General features: G+C 35.5%; 1 protein-coding gene across 1 annotated transcript; it reads left to right on the top strand.

Moving 5' to 3' along the window:
- Positions 1-11: 11 nt before the first annotated feature.
- LOC120337375 (calpain-7-like) lies at positions 12-20,353 on the top strand. Its single transcript, XM_039405132.2, has 17 exons — positions 12-151; positions 279-398; positions 1,190-1,348; positions 2,270-2,516; positions 3,068-3,195; positions 3,690-3,784; positions 4,313-4,525; positions 4,995-5,044; positions 5,693-5,883; positions 11,045-11,216; positions 11,641-11,759; positions 12,382-12,457; positions 15,206-15,383; positions 16,322-16,452; positions 17,430-17,644; positions 18,572-18,801; positions 19,451-20,353. Exons 1-17 carry the CDS (start codon positions 50-52, stop codon positions 19,593-19,595), a joined length of 2,571 nt encoding a protein of 856 aa, XP_039261066.2. The 5' UTR covers positions 12-49; the 3' UTR covers positions 19,596-20,353.
- Positions 20,354-21,036: the final 683 nt, after the last annotated feature.

Below are 21,036 nucleotides of genomic sequence, written 5' to 3' on the forward strand. Positions count from 1 at the left end.
CACTTATTATATATTTTTTTATCTTATTACCCAATTCGGCCGTTGAGCCATGGATCCAACTGGTTTGGAACAAGATGGATTCAAGTTTGCAAAGTCTGCTGTCGAACTAGATGAAAAAGGACATTATATTGAAGCCATATTCTATTATAAGGTTTGTTGAGTATATCTCTTGTGCCTTGTCACATAATACATGTGTAATGTGTTGATCCAACATAGAACATTATCAACAATTTTTATTCGTCATTTGATGACTCTGACAATTTTGCTTATTAATTAAGGAGGCCATTGAAGCTCTAAGAAATGCTGCAATTGCCGGATCAAAAATAGACTGTGCTGCTAAAGCAGATGAATATTCGAAAAGAGTGGAAGAACTCGCTAAATTTTTAGCCCAAAAAACAGTAAGTTTGTTGTTTTCAAGTGTCATTATTAAAAGTTGGTACATTTTTGAGAGATTGTAGGTTTTATCATGTTGACTTCAATTAATTCTCTTTCTTTCATTTTTTAAGTCCATGCATCTGACACAAATATTTGATAAACTATTAACGAATCTGGTAGTTATACAAATGTAGCAAGCAAAAATTCACGCACCCTAACTAGATACAATGATAGAAAGGGCTATCGGCGCAGCATGACTATATGTCAGCTTATCATCTCTCCTCTTCTGGATAAATGTGAAAAGACATCTCCTACATTAGTTACTTAGGTTCAACCCACACGCCAAATCCTCCCCATAATATGACTATATTGACTATATTTAACCAGGAGGACCAGCCATTTAACCTGTTATACATTCTTGTTACTTATAGATTTTAATCGGTAAGTATGTTGATAGGTATTTGTCTGTCTGTCTGTTAGTTGCCTGCGAGGTTGAATCTGCTCCAAATTTCGCATGTGCATTCATCATATCTCGGACCAGAAGCCTATTGATTTTGGATGAATTATGTCGTATAGTTAGCGAGTTATTAATTAATTAGTGACGGGACACAAGGTGTCACTATGGAGTAAGAGTGCTGTTTTGGGGGATCCCCCAACTTTCGATCGATAAGTCTTCGGTCTCTGACCGATATTCTCGTTTTTATGTATTTGTGAATATTAATTCCTATCTAAAATGTAAGTAAGATAAGTAACTTCAAAATGCTTGATTACCTATTAATAATTTTGAAGAGATTTTCGTTTTATATTTTTTCAGCAACAACAATCTATAAAGCGGTCACCATCACATCACACATCTCAAGATGAACAGAGAGGGAAATTTTTAATAAAACAAGCTCTTGAACAAGATGAAAAAGGAAATGAAAATGAAGCATTGGAATTATATTTGCAAGCTGCTGAACTATGCATCAAAGCTGTAAGTTTTTTTGATGTGATTATGCTAATATGTTTCCCGAGTAGACTTCGGTCTCTACTTTTCAGCATATCCTACCATAACAGCCAAAAATAGGGATGAATATTTGATCTGAATTGGCATTCCAATATCCCGCCTGCCACCTACTGGAATGCCACAGTACACCACTCTGCCTTAGGTGAGATGGTTGAAATTTTGAAAAAATTTTTTTTTCTCAAATAATCCCCCAAAAATGAGTGCCATACTGCCATTTAAACTGTTTGAAGCAATATTTACCAAAGTATTTCAGTAGAGAATTTAAAAATCAAAAATATATGTTTTTCTCGGTTTTTTAAAACATTTACCGGTAACTTCTGATCGTAATAATAACATGAACCAGGGATGTCCAGAACAAATGAAATATTCGATTACATTTGAAATTGGTTATATTCGATTTAATAACTTATTGATTTTAAAAATAATTTACAAAATTTTGATTTGAAAATGTCTTTTCAAGCATTTATTATTTCACAATAGCCAAAAACTAAGTTAATAACATCTGACAAAATAAAATTGAAAATATTAATTGGAACAAGGTTTATTTCAATTATTCTACATAACCAAATTTAATTGTCTTGAATAATTTCTCTTGTAAAATATATTCGATATTCCATATTCGAAAATATTAGCATATTTTAGAATGTATTCAGAATACTAAATTATTTGGTTTTAGCCATCCCTGACATGAACCGTCTTTAGGTCTGACATAAATCGATATTTAATAACACTAAATTCTACACTAGGATTCTTTCAGTTTCAGTCGTTCTTGGAACCTTATTGGTTGCCGGTTAGTCAGTTACTTCGCTCAGAAATCAGTTCTTTCTGTTTCTGAGTGATTGCTTTAAACAAATTTCCCCCAAAAAATCGTGTTTTCGTCCCTTACAGAGAGATGTTCCTGGTACAACACCAGCATCTAGGAAACAACTCGAAGGTCTTGCCAAACAAGCTTTAACAAGAGCTGAAGATATAAAAGGAATAAAGAAAATGGAAGATGAGTTTGATGAAAAAATTGCTGGATTACCAGATGTCGTTAACAATGATTTTCCTCCTATAAATTCATTGAAAACTGAAAACAAAAATGCTAAGGCAAAACCAAAGTCTCCTAATCCACCACGAAAACCTCTTGGTCCAGGTGAGCTACATTTCGAGAAAAGTTTTAAATTATGCTCACTGAAGATAATGGGCTGTAAGGCCCATAACAATCTTTTTTTTTTATTCCTCTGCTTGAAATAAGATATACCGGTAAATGACCAAATGTTTACATCATTACATCACATTATTGGACAAGAAGTGCTAAATTGTTGTTATTAGGAAAAAATCTCTTTGGGCCAATCTATTTGAATATTTTAATAATCAATAAAGATGGAAGTCATCAGAAGAAGACTTTTTCTTCAATTCTAAATCCCAATATTTAAATAAAAATTTCGCCTTTTTCGTTTAATTCAAAGGGTAATAACTTTTTTCCTTCATGCTTGTTTTTTTCTTTCAATTGAACGGGAATACCTGTTTTGTCGCACTCTGCTGTTTCGTGTTCATATTTTTAAGCATGGGATTCAAAGTTGAAATTTTATATTTCAATTCCAATGCCTTTAATTAAATTTTAACTATAATACAACAATAAAAATCAACTTGCAAACATTAGATTTAGTTCACAATCACAACCCATGTTTTTTATTTTTAAAGATTTTACTAAGAATGATGGTAGGAATACTAGTGCACCCAACCCATCTCGACCCACTGTCAGTCAATCAAGACCATCAACAACCACTGTACAATCATCTGGAGGGGGATACACAAAAGAAGAAATTGCTGTAGGTTTGCTTTTACCTCCAGTTATGTTATAAAGCTATAAGGAATGTTGAAGATGCTTGAACAAAAATTTTATTGAATGAAAAGTGCGCAAATGTAGTGAAGCGATTGTTGTTATTGAGGTAAAAATTATTTTCTATGCAACTTACGGACTTGATTTCAAGTTCGTAGTACTTGAAAAGACGAAAGAAGTAGCTGGAAGTCTAGGCTATTAATTTAATTTTTTTTTTGATTTTTTCGTGAGTTCTATGTAACTTAAATTTTAATGTTTTTTTTCTATTCATGGGGAACACTTTTTATGATGAATCAGAACACTTCACTTCCTTCAACCATTCCAGCAAACCTGATTGCTCCATCAATTTTGCCATTTGTTCCACGAAATCTTATGCTTTGGGTCAACTTTAATATTCTATTTGCAATCTGTGTTTCTTCAAAATGAGTTCTGATCTATTTATTGAATCACATTTCACATTAGTCAGTTTTTGCACTCATTTAGGTTCTTCGATCGACGTCATTTATCAATAAGAGAGAGTATGTTCCATTTATGAGTGTTGACTTGAGAGAGAGATTTGCTTTTCCTGTGCCTTTTACGTGAGTATATTAGATTCAGTGGGGACCAGCAAGGGGGTTTTGAGGATTGGATCCCCTCCCCTTTTGAAAAAAAAGCATTTTTCTGTTCTATACATAGCAAATTTTCACGGCTTGAATTGTTTTTTTTTGCAGCAATGGGTCATGCATATTGTCTTTCTAACATGACGCAACTGGAATTAGTAATAGCATTCCATGTGCAAAAATTATAATATAAGAAAGAATAAATCGAATGATTTCGTTTCGAAAAGAGCCGCTAAGTTTGTCTACTGTTTTATATGCTTCTTGCCGAACAGCAATTTTGCACCTCATTTTTTCGGTTAATCTCCTCATCATTCTGTGGGTTGATGAACAATGCGGACAATACCTTATTTTTACTACTTATCCATACTGTGTATTCTGAAGAAATGAACGCTCTATGATGAGTACCTAAAAAGCAAATCAAAATTAAAAGTGTATACTTACTTTTGAGACACCCTGTATTTATTATATTTACTTGCTAAAACTTATTTTTTTTATATTTATATACAGAGATAAATCTGGGCTTCTTGAATTGTCCGCAAAACAGAAAAAGCGATTAAAATCTTGGATGAGGCCTAATGAGTTTGCAGAGGATCCACAAATGATAATGGCTGTATCGAGTTTTAGTATCAAACAAACTGTGGTATCAGATTGTTCTTTCGTTGCTTCTCTTGCAATCAGTGCTGCTTATGAACGAAGATTCAGGAAGAAGCTTATCACAAGGTTTGTTTGAAATAATTTTCAAATCAGTTGTTCCCAGTCTGCCATGGATCCGGCCTTGAAAGATGTGCGGTCAAAGATTTTACCTTGTATGTATAATTTACTTAAGATTAAATAATGTCGAACATCCTATTAAACTTGATTATCGGGCGACATGTACTGTGTAAGAACAACAGTCATGGACTCTCTCTCAAATCTTTCTATGAACTACTAATTAGGGACCACAGAATTGAAAAAAAGGACAGTTTTGATTTCAATTTATTTTAGTTTGAAATATTTGAACCGGATTTTATCTTTTTTGTTGACAATGTTATACAAATAAGTTAACCTCTTCACATTGTGTTCTTTGATGGGTAGTTAGTTGTTGTCCCAAAAAACGTCGCATTTACACCGACTCTTTTCAATCAAGGATGAGCACAATAACAGCGATAAATTACCTGACAAGACAAAAGATACATATTTTTTTTTGCAGTATTATTTATCCACAGAATAAGAAAGGAGAACCAATGTACAATCCTTGTGGTAAGTTGTTTCATTTTTATTGTGTAGTATTTTTTTTATGAGAAATTCAAGAGAGACCGTAAATTAATTTGGCACAATATATTTCACAAATTGATGTTATCAAAATTCCGGCAAAATGACAACTATCGGACACAAAGTTTACCTGTGTACTTCGGTAGTTTAACATGGTTCGTTCAGGATTGGTGTTCATCAAGACCGAATCTTTATTTGCCATAACAAACAATGGTAATTGTTTTGCATTCTAAAATACCCAAAATATCAATAAAACATGTACATAAACAACAATAATTATTTAAATGTTTACACAATAAAGATTAAACATAATAAAGATAAAAATATAAATAATTTTGTATCAGTTACTGTACGTTCAATCAAATTTCTGTGGGCTCTTTGGGATTCGTTTTTTTCTGTGTAATCCTGCCATCAAAAATTGTGCGCCTTGTTGCGGTTCTGCCCTCGTATTTGTCCCCTAGTGTTTGTCGTGAAGATTGTCATACCGGTAGTATACTGCGACAGGTTGTATAGTGATTTCAAGCCAGCACCCCAGCCTTGGTTCGCGTAGGCTACTTCTGCACTCCTGTAGGCATTGGACCTCTTTGTCTATATATTTGAGCATTGCTATCCTATATTTCTCCAATTTATTCACAGGAAAATACATGGTGAAGTTGAATCTCAACGGAGTGCCAAGAAAAGTTATTATTGATGATTATCTACCTTGTGATAATCGCGGGGAATTATTATGTTCGTATTCATCAAATCGAAACGAACTCTGGGTCGCACTCATCGAGAAAGCCTACTTGAAAGTAATGGGTGGATACGACTTCCCAGGATCTAATTCTGTAAGTTTATACCATGGATGCCCAAAAACTTAATAATGTACTAAAATATTATTTTAAATTAGAAAAAACTGTTATTATAAATTAGAAATAAAGTGGTTGGACAATGCTGAATCGGTCAGATTCTGGTTCTGCGACAAATAGTATTTTCTTACATATCATTAGATATCAATGTCTTCTTTTACATATCCTTGTTCGGAGAGAAAAAATGATATTATATATAAAAAATTCCTCATTTGTTCAACAATATTCAATGGGTTTTAATTTCGAAATGCAGGGAAGTTAAGATAAAAAATGACTTGATTGGTTTTCTATTTTTTTAAAGTTATGAGAAATTGAAAATTGAAGGCATTTTTGAATATAATGAGAGAATTCAAATGCTCAAAAAGATAATTTTTGGAATAAACTATTCTGAATCAGGTCTGAAATCAAGAATTTGAAAAAATCCAACGGTTTTGAAACGTTTCGAATTTTGTTGTTTTATCACAGTTATATTGACAAATTTAAATTTGTCTCCAATAATATTTAACAAAACTGACTATTTGCGTTCAAACTGATTTTAAAACAATTATCACATGTTAATGTGTAAATAATAACAGTTCACCAAATACTGCAAATTTATTTTCAGAAGACTGTTTAACATTTTGTTCTGTATCGACTTTCTGCATTGTTCATATTTTATAAGTGATCAATTATTTGCTATATATATATGTTATGAGAATTAAGTTCAGTTATTCCTGTTGCAGTGTGCTACACTTTGTTTATATTTCGTCATTATTACATTATCGTTCTTTGTGTTGTGATCACTGATTATCGTCAAGCGACAACGGACTGCATTTGCCTTACTGCATTAGTTACGTGCCGTTACGAGTATTAGACGGTAGTCCGATTAAGTTTGGCTATACTTAGTGACTCAATGTAATTATGTTGCATGTTCTTGTGTTTAGGTTAAGATGCGTTTTTAGTTTCTTAAAGCCATAATTTTGGTTATAATAAATAAACTGTCATAACAATTTAAGAAACTAAAATCTTAAATATGGATGCATCGATGAAACCAGTGAGACTTGACCTAAATCTGAATTCTCCAAGCGCGGCAAAGGAATGGAAGCACTGGCGAAAAACATTTGAGAACTACATTGAAGAATTAGAGATGAGTGTACAAGAGGGCCAGTCTGTGAATAAACTCAAGAGGCTAATCAACTCAGTATCTCACAATGTTTATGAATATATTGAAGATGTGGACGCCTATAGTAAAGCTATGGAAGTGCTACATAACTTATATGTCAAGACGCCGAATGAAATATTTGCACGACATCTGCTAGTTACGGCGAAGCAACAAACTGGTCAATCCATCGACGAATTTTTACAAACTCTGCGTAATCTAAGTAAAGATTGTAATTTTAAAGATGTTTCTGCCGCGCAGTACCGCGACGAACTTATACGTGATTCTTTTATCAATGGTATTTTGTCAAATAACATCCGACAACGTCTTTTGGAAAACAAGGACTTGACTCTTGAATTAGCGTTTTCACAAGCTTCATCACTTGATCTGGCGCAACGTAATTCGTCAGCATATGAAGCATCTCGAATCGACGAATTGCAACCTTCGGCATTGGCCACTTCCGAAACCTCTTTCGACAATGAAGGTATAGTAACTGGCCGTATAACAGGGCGAAAATGTATATTCTGTGGATATAATTACCACAATCGTCAAAATTGTCCCGCACGCAATGCCAATTGCTACAAATGCGATAAAAAAGGCCACTTTGCCAAAGTTTGCCGATCAAAGATGAATAAATCTGAAGACTCTTCATCTATAACGGCGTCAGTAAATCCATCAGTCCACGATTTGCAACCAGCACCACGGTGTTTACTGCCGGCAACACTTCCAGTTGTCATAGCTGGTCGCAATACAACTGCGTTGATAGATACCGGAAGCTCTCTCTCTTTTATAAACGAAAAGACTGCGAGAATGCTACGTTTGAAAATTTTGCCTTCACGGGAAAATGTAGTGATGGCTGTCCAGCATCTGCAAGGAACGACTATTGGATCATGTTTAACTGATATGATAATTGGTACTCGTTCATATACCAAAGTGCCTCTTAAAGTATTTCGAGGTCTTTGTTGTGATTTATTGCTCGGTCAGGACTTTCAAAGACAACATGAAAGAGTCATTTTCCCTTTTAACGGCTCTCGTCCTGAACTTCTAGTTCAATATGAATCAAAAGTATGTGGTTTAGCTGCTGCAAACTACACCCCGGCTTCGTTATTTTCTAATCTCATGAAAAATTGTCATCCGATAGCTGTCAAATCTCGCCGTTTTGGCGCGTTAGACAAAGAATTCATCGCTAAAGAAGTTTCGAGAATGTACAACGAAGGAATTATCAGGCCAAGTTCTTCGCCGTGGAGAGCACAGCCTTTAGTTGTGAAGGACCCATTGACCTCAAAACGACGATTGTGCATAGACTATTCACAAACGATAAACATTTATACAGAGCTAGACGCCTATCCATTGCCGCGAATTGATGATATGGTTAACGAACTTGCTGGATATTCCTGGTTTTCCACCTACGATCTGAAATCCGCGTATCATCAGATTCCAATATGCCAGCAAGATAAAATTTTCACTGCGTTTGAAGGCAATGGTAAACTCTGGGAGTTCAATCGTATTCCATTTGGAGTGACCAATGGAGTACCAGCTTTTCAGCGGCTAATGGATGAAATTGTGGAAAAAGGCAATCTGAAAGATACATTTCCATACCTCGACAATGTAACTATAGCTGGACATACAAAAGAGGAGCATGACTATAACGTGAAGAAATTTCTCGATACTGTTAAGAAAAACAATTTAACATTAAATGATGCAAAAACAGTATCAAGTGTACGAAAAATTAACATTTTGGGATATACAGTGGGTAATAATTCAGTAGCTCCAGATCCCGAACGCCTAGCTCCATTAAGAGAACTCCTACCTCCAACAAATAGTCGCGCTCTGCAAAGAATAATTGGACTTTTTGCGTATTATTCGAAATGGATTGTAAACTTTTCAGACAAAATGCGACGACTCCGCCAAGCGAAAACATTTCCTTTAGATTGCGCTACAGTACAAGACTTCGAATCACTAAAAAGAGAAATCGGAAATGCCACTTTGAGCTCAATTGATGAGCATGTTCCATTTGTTGTAGAATGCGACGCATCGGAGATTGCAATTTCAGCTACACTGAATCAAGGAGGGCGACCAGTGGCATTTTGGTCGCGTGTTCTACAGAAGAGCGAGAGGTTTTATCCCGCTGTAGAAAAGGAGGCAACGGCAATCATTGAAGCTGTGCGAAAGTGGGCCCATTTTCTGGCAAGACGTCCATTCACTATCGTGACCGACCAGCGATCGGTTTCTTTCATGCTAGATAACCGTCGTCGATCCAAAATAAAGAATAATAAAATTCAGTCCTGGAGGCTGGAACTAGCCTCTTTCAGTTACGACGTTAGATATCGACCTGGAAAACAAAATGCCGCACCTGATGCTTTAACACGTTCTACATGTGCATCAGTTTTTCCCACGTCATTGCAAGAAATACACGAAGGCTTATGTCACCCGGGCGTCACAAGACTTCTACATTTCGTCAAATCGAAAAATTTGCCTTTCTCGACTGATGACGTTAAAAGAACTTGTAAATTATGCCGCGTATGTGCGGAACTTAAACCGAAATTTTATTCCCCACCGTATGGCACATTAATCAGGGCCACACGGCCATTTGAAAGACTGAGTATGGACTTCAAGGGACCTTTGCCATCGCGGACAAAGAACGTATACATGCTAACCATTGTCGATGAATATTCTAGATTTCCATTTGTATTTCCATGCACCAATCTTTCTTCCGCTTCAGTAATAAGCTGCCTTGAAAAATTATTTGCTCTGTGCGGACTACCTGGTCATATACACTCTGATAGAGGAAAATCTTTTTATGTCTGCGGAACTAAGGGATTTTCTGCTGAAACGTGGTGTAGCCACCAGTCAATCCTCGCCTTATCACCCAATTGGAAACTCCCAAGTTGAACGATTCAATGGAATCACATGGAAAGCCGTGCGTTTATGCTTGCGTACATATAATCTGCCTATCACACATTGGGAATATGTGTTACCGAAAGCTCTTCAATCGCTCCGATCTTTGCTTTGCACAGCAGTCAATGCAACTCCACATGAACTATTTTTCAACTTCCAACACCGCTCTCCCAGTGGTCATTCATTGCCTACCTGGTTGTGCGAATCAAAACATGCTTTTCTGCGGAAATTCGTTCGTTCGCACAAAAATGACGATTTGGTTGAACAAGTGGAACTAAAAAATGTGAATCCCGCATATGCTCGAGTTCGTTTTCCTGATGGGCGGGAGAGTACGGTATCGTTAAGAGACTTGTCCCCTTGTCCAGTCTCCCAACGATCTTCAAGTCACGATAGAGAGTCTCAAGACTTTTCTCCTGAAGATAGTGAAACAAGTACTAATGCGTCGCCACTAAATGATGGATGCAACGTTGACCGAAATGAAGAGTTCAAAATTGAAATTCCAATTAGCTCTGACAATGCTAATAATGAAAGGATTGCCACACGTCGTTCAACTCGAACTAACATTGGTGTTCCACCAGAACGCTATGGTTTTGAAATATAGACGGGGAGAATGTTATGAGAATTAAGTTCAGTTATTCCTGTTGCAGTGTGCTACACTTTGTTTATATTTCGTCATTATTACATTATCGTTCTTTGTGTTGTGATCACTGATTATCGTCAAGCGACAACGGACTGCATTTGCCTTACTGCATTAGTTACGTGCCGTTACGAGTATTAGACGGTAGTCCGATTAAGTTTGGCTATACTTAGTGACTCAATGTAATTATGTTGCATGTTCTTGTGTTTAGGTTAAGATGCGTTTTTAGTTTCTTAAAGCCATAATTTTGGTTATAATAAATAAACTGTCATAAATAAAAATATTTTTTTACGACACCTTCTTGTGCCTTTTGGCCCTAATAAGGCCATGAACAGTCAGTCCGTGATATCAAATGATATGTGAAGCTACTGGTATATCTGAACCAATTGTCATCATAGATTGTGGACAAATGTACTATTAGCACGAGTACAATTTCAAATCCTTATTAACTCTTATTCATTTTCAAGAACATTGATCTGCATGCATTAACTGGATGGATTCCAGAACGACAATCATTGAGAGAAGACACTTTTAATAAAGATCATTTCTTCGACAAAATATTTGACAGATTTCATAAAGGACATTGTTTGGCAACAATCTCCACTGGACCTATGACACCTGAAGAAGAAGATAGAACAGGTCTGAAAGTATTCAATGTTACTTCATAATGGCCACGTTTCTTCTCCTTTATCATCTTTTGAACAGATATCTAATTTTTATATGGCGCTTGTTCAAGCCTTTCTCTCAGAACAAGGCCTTGTGCGAGCAATCACTGATATCTTATAAAAATTCAGGAGCTATTTACTGTGGCTCCTTTCCAAAAATTCTCAACAATTGCGACCTCCCATTTTTGAAGAAAAATTCTGACCTTGAGGCCATTGTTGAAGCCACTCCGGGAACCTCATGGCACAGTTTGATAAACCGCGTTCTAGAATGTATTTAGGATATAAAATCCTTTTGTTAGGGCCATCCTTGGGTCAGTGAATTTGGGTCTCATAGAATTTCTCTTCTATCAAAAATTCTATCTCATGTTCACTGACATTAAATAAAATGTTGATTTCAGGTTTGGTTCCCACTCATGCATATGCTGTCCTTGATATCAGGAAAGTTCAAGGTCTTCAAATGCTTCAACTTAAGAATCCATGGAGCCATCTGAGGTGGAAAGGAAGATATGGAGCAGAGGTGAGTAACTTGACTTGACTTGACAATCATCAAAAAAAATGTCATAGGATGGTTATTTGTTACTTTAGCCCTGAATGAGGCCTTGTGTAAGCATGCAATGCAAGGTAAAAAGTTACTGTTTTTAGAAGAATTGAAATCTTTTTGGTTTGACATTGCCTACCCAATCTATTACCTTGTAGGCATGGGATTTGCATCCGATATTTGTAACTTGTGATATGAATGAATAAAAAATTTCTGGTTTTCGTCTTGATCTTTCATTGAAAATATCGGCATGTTGTGATGGAAAGTGTTAGGAACTGCTTGCAAACGCACTTCTGATTACCCTGCTCAAATTTAAGAGTTTGAATGTTGTAGAGAGCTCACAGTTTTGGCATGGATAGGGTAACCTTTGCTCAGTTACCACTCTTCAATTATTAAGTTCTTGCTCAAATGACTGCTTAATTGATTGGTAACTACACAAGAGGCAATGATCGAGCCACCTTATAGGCTTTCCTTTTCCCTGATATGAATATAAAATATCATGTCGTATCCTGTTGCTGTCAGCGATATTTAAAATAAACCGAACGATGGACTGCTTCCTAATGTTTTCATTATGATTAATGAATGTTGTTTTCTTATTCAGGATGAGGAAAGATGGACTCCTAAGCTTAGAAAAGCTTTGAATTATGACAACAAACTAGCTCAGCAATATGATAACGGTACGGATATCTTAATCATGTAGAAATAAAATTACAACAAAAAGGTGAATTAGTAACAAAGCGCAAAATTGTATGACTATAATGAATTTCACTGTTGAAATTTCCTTAATACTGCAGACAGCAAATTTTAAATTGTAAGCGACTTGGAATTATTTGAATAAACTGAACAAATTTATCGATTATTTAATTGTAATAAATTAACAATTAGTATGAAAATGATTTCTAAGACTTGGTCAGAGTGAAATTGCCTCACAAAAAAATTATCATTATCTGTTTTTATTTGTTTATACTCTAGTGCTATTAGTAATTGTTACTTATGATCACTGCAGTGTCAACAAATTAGACTTTGATTAATACTTAGGCGTGGTGTTTAATAGGTTAGACCAGTGATTCCCAATCCTTTCTGTTAAATTCCATTTTTTGCTTTTTGTGGAACACTTTAATTCTCTCTCCCTATGCATAAAACTACTTTATTTGTTCAATTGTTAATGGATCCTCTGCTAGACTCATGCGCAAGTCGTTTTTTGTACATTTTAAGTAGGTACTTTATTATGTGTTTTTGAATGAACATTTTAACGAGAATATCGTTTGGAAACCGAAGACTTATCGATCGATAGTTAGGGGATCCCCCAAAACAGGAACTGCAGTTTCGATTCATCTGCTCTTGTAACTTGCGCACTGCGCATCGCACACACACACACTCGGCGGGTCTCAAAATTCTCTCGCTTTACAAAAATCTAGATCACTATATCAATAATTGATTGATAACTCGCTAATTATACGACATAATTCGCCTAAAATCAATAGGCTTCTGGTCCGAGATAAGATGAATGCACATGCAAAATCTGGAGCAGATTCAATCTCGCTTTCGTGAGATATCGCGTGCATCTAACAGACATACAGACAAATACCTATCAACATACTTACCGATTAAAATCGATAAGTAATAATGAAGGACTGAAGAATATTAGTAATACTACAGTAAATACAATGCAAAAATCCTCCTCAAACAGGCTAAATTCTTTCCTGTGATAGAATTCCTCACCGTTTGGGAAACATTGCGTTAGACCAGGGGTCACCAAACTACGGCCCGCGGGCCGGATCCGGCCGTCATTTTATCCGGCCCGCGGCGTCATTTTATCCGGTCCGCAATAACACACAAAAATGGCTAAATTTTTTTCCAAGGGAGATTTTCACGAGCATCGTCGTCTTTGTTTATTTCGTAACATTGGCCAATCGGCAAGATGCGAAAAAGTGACGTAATAATAGGCCTTTCCGCGTCCGCTCAGACACTTTTGTCACCCTGGCAGATTTTCAGTCGTGGTTGTAAACAAAACTTCGTTTTTGCGACTTTGAATGCTACCAGTACGTAACGTTTTCTGCGAAACACTTGTACACTCGTGGCGCGTGCTTTCGACGAAACTGTTTGTTTTTTTGTGCTAAAATAAACGTCAAATGTGCATTTTGTGCAGTACTGTAATCCCTCGCGTACTGCTCCAATTTCAAAAGCCACACTAACTTTTGTACTGCTTTAATGCGGATATTCATGTAGGTATGTTACAAAAAAATTGAAGTCCATCCGATTTAAATAAAAACTGCTCCAGTGGAAAGATCTGAGTAAAAATAGAAAACAATACCAAGTTTATAATAAACGGTCAAGAAATAACGGAGATATCGGAATTTTAGTACCGCCCGACAGGCCAATTTTTTCCATAATGATTGTATTACTTTTTTGATAAGAACTGAACTAAATATGGAAAAATAACACATATCAATCACTAATCTTTCGATGTGCGTCACATCTATGGTATATTGGGACTATTTCAGACTTTTATTCTGGCAACGGTCATTATTGACACCGCCGAAAGATCGTCGCAAATAAACGCTGGAGTTGTGCATGATAGTTTGACAGTGGTTCATTGTGGGTAATAATTAACGATGTGCTGATTGTACGAACTTCATAAACATTGTATCAAGTTAGGAAAGAAATACACACGTCCACATACATTTTATTGGTGTCCATAGACAATATCATTAATTTGCACTACGTATAACTGGAGCGTAATTTTTAAAAGCGTCGAATGTTGGGAAATTTATGCGCTAATGAAAAAAATCAAATACCAGATAATAGTTGTTTATTTTATCTAAATTATGTCAAAATTTCATAGAATTCCAAGCTACAGCAGATAGTCGTTTTTATGAGAGGTATTTCAACTCGGCGTAACGGTACTTAGCAGACCGTAGTAGTATATATTTACGAGCAGACGTGACGCGTACATTTTTTGCCGAGGATTTTGTAACATTTCTAATTCATGACAGCAACGTTTTGATAACAGCTAAACTCAGGATAATTGTCTAGATATAGAAATCTTGTTAATTTTTTTCCTAGGATGTTCTCGTTCTATATTCTGCGATATTCCCAACATTTGTGAATTTATTGTATTGCATTGACAAAAATATTCATCCGGCTCGTTTCAACACAATTTGAGTCATACCCGGCCCGCTGTCAAAAAAGTTTGGTGACCCCTGCGTTAGACTAACTAACTAACTATTGATCTTTCTATAGTGGCTCTTTACCTAGGCCACAGAGCCATCAATGATCATGTTCAGAGTGAAAGCCGAAAAAATACTTTGCATTAAAAATTGATCTGCATGTTTTTGGAATATTGCTCTATGAAATGAAACCTCGACAGTTGCAGTGTATTATAAACCTGTTGATGGTAAAAAATGTCTGAAAATCTATTTCAGGAGTTTTCTGGATTGATTACGATTCTGCTCTTCATTTTTACGACACATTTTACGTAAGTTGGAATCCGGATTTGTTTCCAAAAACTACATGCTGCCATTATTCATGGATGGCTCACGATGGCCCAGAAAAAGATTCCTATTCTCTCGGGGACAATCCACAATTTAGTTTGGAAGTCAGGTATACCTTTCATACATGTTTGCTTATAAAAATGAAAACATTTTTTGTATGATCGGATGAAAGGATATTGTCAAATATTACTGTCTTTTTAAATATCACTCTTATAAAAGCCCGTTGAAATACAAAGTATTTTCAGCAGTTAAAATCAAAGTTTCTCTGAACTTTGCTAGTGGCAAAATTTTCTGCTGTTAAATTTCGATCATTTCTTCTGCATTGAGCGGTGTACCTCCACCAAAACCGAATCATTTATTATACTGAAATTACTATACCGAAATAATATACAAATATAGAATATATATTTTTATTAGGGTCGAAGGAAATGAATTTAGTATTGCAAATAAGTTAGATTTACTTCTGATTGCTTTTCTGATTTTACACTGTTATCGGAAGTTAATTAAGTGAAGTCTATATTCTGAGTATCAGATATTAAATGCCCAAAATGGAAAATTTTTGAATGTTGCTAGTGGCTACCAGCTTTTTTAAATTACTATATCGAATATAATTTAACTAAAAGAAAGCCAATAATACAGCCTAATTATTGAACCAACCACAACCCCTCGTCTGGTTACCAGTCCATGTCTCGTATAGACATAGCTATACATTTATCCGTTTTAGATGTCTGGACTTGATGGTGGAGGAAGCCGCAACTGAGCGACTGTTACGTGAAAACCCCCTACGACAGCAAGTAGTCCAGCTATCCTTTAACATAAAATAATTCCAGCTGGAATTGAATCTGGGAACCCGCGCAGGGTAATTAGTAGGCTAATGGCCAGCGTCTTTCTAGAGCTTAGCAGCATGCGCCAACTGCGTAGCTAATGGTACCTAGTGTCCATATATGTGTGATTCTTTGTCGCAATTAAATTATGGAATCATATAGAATAAATTTTGTTACATTCATCAATACGCTAAGTTGCATTCTTTATTTTTATTCTTAACAGAAATCCTCAACAATCTGCAGTATGGGTTCTTCTGACTCGTCACATCACTGATAAAGATGATTTTGCACAAAACCAAGAGTTCATAACGATGCTTGTTTATAAAAATGAAGGGAAAAGGGTTTACTACCCACGTAAGTTGAACCACCAAAAATTTATGAAATGGGTGACTGAACCAGGCCTTTGGAGATTAGCATGTTTTCGCTGAAGTCAAAGCCAGGGTCATATTTCCAAATTTACCAAAATCGATGTTGAAATTATGAATTCCCCAGAATTTGAATTGCAGACTTTCAAAGGTGATAAAATAAGTCAAAACATCCTACTAAATATCAAAAAAACATTATTTTTAATATGCATCTATTGAGAAAGGCTTGCATATGCCAAACATTTTGATATCAAAAATTGATTTTTTCGAAGTTTGTAGTTGGAGTTACTGTTGAAAATTATTACAACCCAGAGTCGGAATCCAAATTTTTTCAAACCCAGAGTGGATTGTAAATATTCTACGACCTCACAGCCCTGGACTGAACTATCAAGCCTTAGGAACACTATCACTACAATTATTATCCCTGGTAGTTGTCGCCAGTTTAAACCAGTGGAGTTCTTCAAGAAGCACATCACGTACTGAGTGTTTGCAAAGTGGTTGAATATAGCAATACTGAGTCTGACTAGTAACTATGCAAGAGACCTATTTTTAGAATAATACCAGAATTCTTCCGGTTTTGCATCGCCTACCCAATTTATTCAATCCAAGTCTAACGCTTTAACCACCAGTAGTCAGGGGTTCTCAAACTTTTAGTACAATTGAACCGGTGATGAGGTTGACTACTATTTACGGAACTCCACAATGAATTTATAAAAACAAAAACACATTGCTATTTACCGATTAACGCTCCTGAGAAACTTAGAATTACTATTTAATGGGTGTATTTGTTGCTTGTCAAATTTTCTTAATGCCGTTATTGGTGCTTCGGACAGTTACAAAATTAGCGTAAAGGAATAGCTCGTGGAGCACCTAAGTTTCTCTCACAGAGCCCTGTGGCTCCGTATGTAGCACTCAGAGAACCTATGAGCTATATGAACCTTCCACTGTTTAATTTTATATTGACAGATTCGCCTTCGCCTTACATTGATGGTGTTCGAATCAACAGTCCACATTATCTGACTCGAATTCAAGTTCCTGCTGCTAAAACAAGTCCAAACCGGTTTACTCTGGTTGTATCCCAATATGAAAAACACAAAAATATCCAATACACGATAAGAGTTTATGCCACAGCTGAATTTGCTTTGAAAAAAATATTGGACCCGTACAAGTTCAAAAAGAGGGTGAGATATATCAACTGATTTTGACCCCCAAAACCTAAAAATTTAGATTCAAACTTCGGATTGGTAAATAATTTTATCTGTGAAAACTCCCAATGTTTTAAAGCATTTTGTAATTTCAGTTGTAGTTTTGACTTCTTTCGGAAAATTGAAATATGATCTAATATCAGCTGAAAAAACTTAGAATAAATAATAAAATGAAAAAAAGGGAGACGCTTAAGTCTTCATACTGAAGTTTGTGGACCATCATATAGCTATAAATCTTAAATATTGAAAACACTTTTATCAAAGTTCTTCGTTAAATTTGTGTGGTCTACATAGACTGCCATATTAATACTCTTTTTGTGTTATAATCAAAGGCCGATGAAAACCTTATTAATGTGCATATTTGCAGCTGTTGTACTCTTACTCTTAGTTAACAATTCTTCTGCCATGACAGCTGTTTTTGAAAAAATGAAGAAAATGTATATTTTTTACTTTCAAATTCCTGTAACTATTCATTGAAATACTTTATCGAACATTACTTCAAATTGTGTTTAGATAACAACTTGAATTTTTTAAAAAAAAAATTGTCATCATTCAGCCGTTTGTCTTTATATTCAATGTTTTCAATTTGAATCATATTATTTACTTATTTAGCTTCTCTGTTGCATTTCATAAAAAAATGGGCGCTCCAAAAGTATGTGTACCAATGTGGAGGTAACTAATTTTGTTCGCCTACTTTACATCAAGTTGTGTAAAGTGACGGAAGCCTATGGACAAGGGGTATATTCACTTAGCTAGCACAGACAGTCCCCGAACTCGTAATAGAACTAAAATGAAGAAAATCGGATTAAAATTATGGTCTAACCCTAACCTGGTACACCTATTACGGGAGTTAAAAAAATGTATAGATGCATGAAAATTTTTTGAACCCTTTCTCCTCAACAGATCTCTGGTAACTGGACTAAAGAAAATGCTGGTGGATGTGCCAATCATCGTGATACTTATAATAGGAATCCCATTTATCAAATTAATCTCAATTCTCAACAACAAGGAAACATTAAATTATTGATCGAGCTTCGAGGCCCCAAGGTATTCAGTGTCGGATTTGATGTTTCTTGTGTTGACACAAAAAACGGAGACAAACCGTTTAAACAAGAAATGAGTGGAAATTTCAGGTATCTTGCGCGATAATGTTTTTTTTTATAATTTTTGGAATGTTGAACGTGGATATGTTTGAGGATTTGTTTCGAAATGTGACAAAATTTATTCTTTTCTACCTTTATGTGTGTATATTTGATACATTCATACATCAGAAAAAATAATATCATTTGGGATATCAAAGCCTGCTGCATGTGATTTGCTACAACTATCAATCATATGAACACAATTTATTATCTGAATAACATGATCACTAGGACTTACGAAATCTGTCCCTTTCAAGTACATTTCAAATGATTCCAAGCAAAGAGTTGGTAGAAATATGCACCTCAACTACAAAATTAGTGAAATTTTTACTCTGACTTGAGGTCCAAACAAACTAATTGATCATATCATGGTCATAATGTCTTTCAAGTTTCTCTGAGAAATTTGACTTCGATTATGACCGATAAAACTCTAAAATTCAGACTGCAGAAAATTCAAAATTTGGACTCCCAATGAGTTTGAATTGGCAATTCTTGATCCCAATATCAATAGAATGAATAGAATAGTGTGACTCCACTGTCGTGGTTTGCGGATGGCAGACGCTCAACCATGGGTTCGCCATTTTAAAATACATTTTTACCTGAGACAAACATTCATTCAAAATCATAATTTATTTTACAGGTCTGGATACTCAATGCTAGAACTGGATGTACCACCGGGAATTTATAACATAATACCATGTACTTTTATGCAAAATAAAATAAGTCCTTTTTTTCTTGATATTTCAACTTCCTTTGAAGGCACTAAAATTGTCAAAGTCAAGTGAATTTTATTGTTTTGCTTTTTAATTCTTTGTTTTTTTTGCTTTTGTAATATTTAGCACACAAATGGTGATGAAAAGTCAATTATTACAGTTTGAATGTCGCCAGTTACAGAATAGAAATATGCAATACAATAATTTTCTAGATGAAAAATCGCGTATATATATCACCAATAACTAACAAGCTTATTTCTTTTCTGGCCGTGCATAGTGATAAGTATCTACCAATTGAGCGGAGAAGCATGGAAAAAGCTAAGAATCCAAAATGCCTATATATATATATATATCAAAAATTTTATTCTGAATCAAACACCAAGAAAACCGATTTTGATAACCAAAAGTTGGGGTGTACAAACTTCCTTTTGATATTCCATTGAAATTTTCTCAGTTGACTTCCAAGTTTCCACACCAAAATCAATAAAAACATTTTAAACTTCTGCTTGAGGTTTTGAATGGTTGTAGTTGCATGATGCATACAGTAATGTGTAGTTATAACTTTGATATTAGGCAGAAGCCCGTGGTCACATATCACACATCTTCAAGGAGAAAGCGGTAGAGTGAATAAAAAGTTTTGTTGTGCATGATTAAAATTTACCTGAAAAGTGGAAGGAAGAGCTTGTCTTACCATCGAAAATATCAAAGCCTCATACTGCCCAAGTCTAAAATCGTGGAGTATTTAATGTGGACAAACTGCTTTATTTAGTTGCACTTATAATGTTTCGTTTCACACCAAGAGTGATAATCTACTGCTGCATTTGAAGTAATTCATAAATATATATATTTTGCTGCCTTTATGACAATTTTATCTTCCCGAAAAGACCTGCGCTTGGAAAAAAGCAGCAGCGGAGTGTAAGCTAGGAATGTTATGGCCTCAAATTTCGTATGATGGCGTTTAGAGAAGTTGACTCCAACGACCGAACATGACCTTAGGATTTAGGAGTAGTGCGTTTGACGGCAAAGGTCTTATTTTTTCGAAAATATTTCTTGTTATGTTACGAGAGTTTGAAGATTACAAAGCACCGTTAATTTGCGTCATTCGGGCATTTGAAACGGAAGCCTCTAATATCTCTTAATGATAATATGGAGAAGCGATATATGTACCTAATCTGGTCAAGGTATTTAGAGTCTTGCTGTTCCATTTTCCCTTGAAGAATGATAGGATTTACATATTCATTCCGGGGGATATGACTACTTGATCATTTGGAGAAAGGCGGCTGCAAGGAGTCCAGCCAGTGGCGGCGCGTCAATAGGGCCAACCGTTTTTTCGGTATAATAAAAAATATTCGAAAAATACCTCAATATCGGTTGCACAGACTGTCTACACTAGCCATATTCTCCCGACATGGGTCATTTTTCGCTCGCAAAGCCTTCGCCGAACGTCGACGGGGCGACGCCGATTTTGCCCCGGTTGCTCATTGTATATCGTATTCTCTCTTTTATCTTCCAC

The sequence above is a fragment of the Styela clava genome, chromosome 10, assembly GCF_964204865.1.
Source record: "Styela clava chromosome 10, kaStyClav1.hap1.2, whole genome shotgun sequence".
NCBI classification, from domain to species: Eukaryota; Metazoa; Chordata; class Ascidiacea; order Stolidobranchia; family Styelidae; genus Styela; species Styela clava.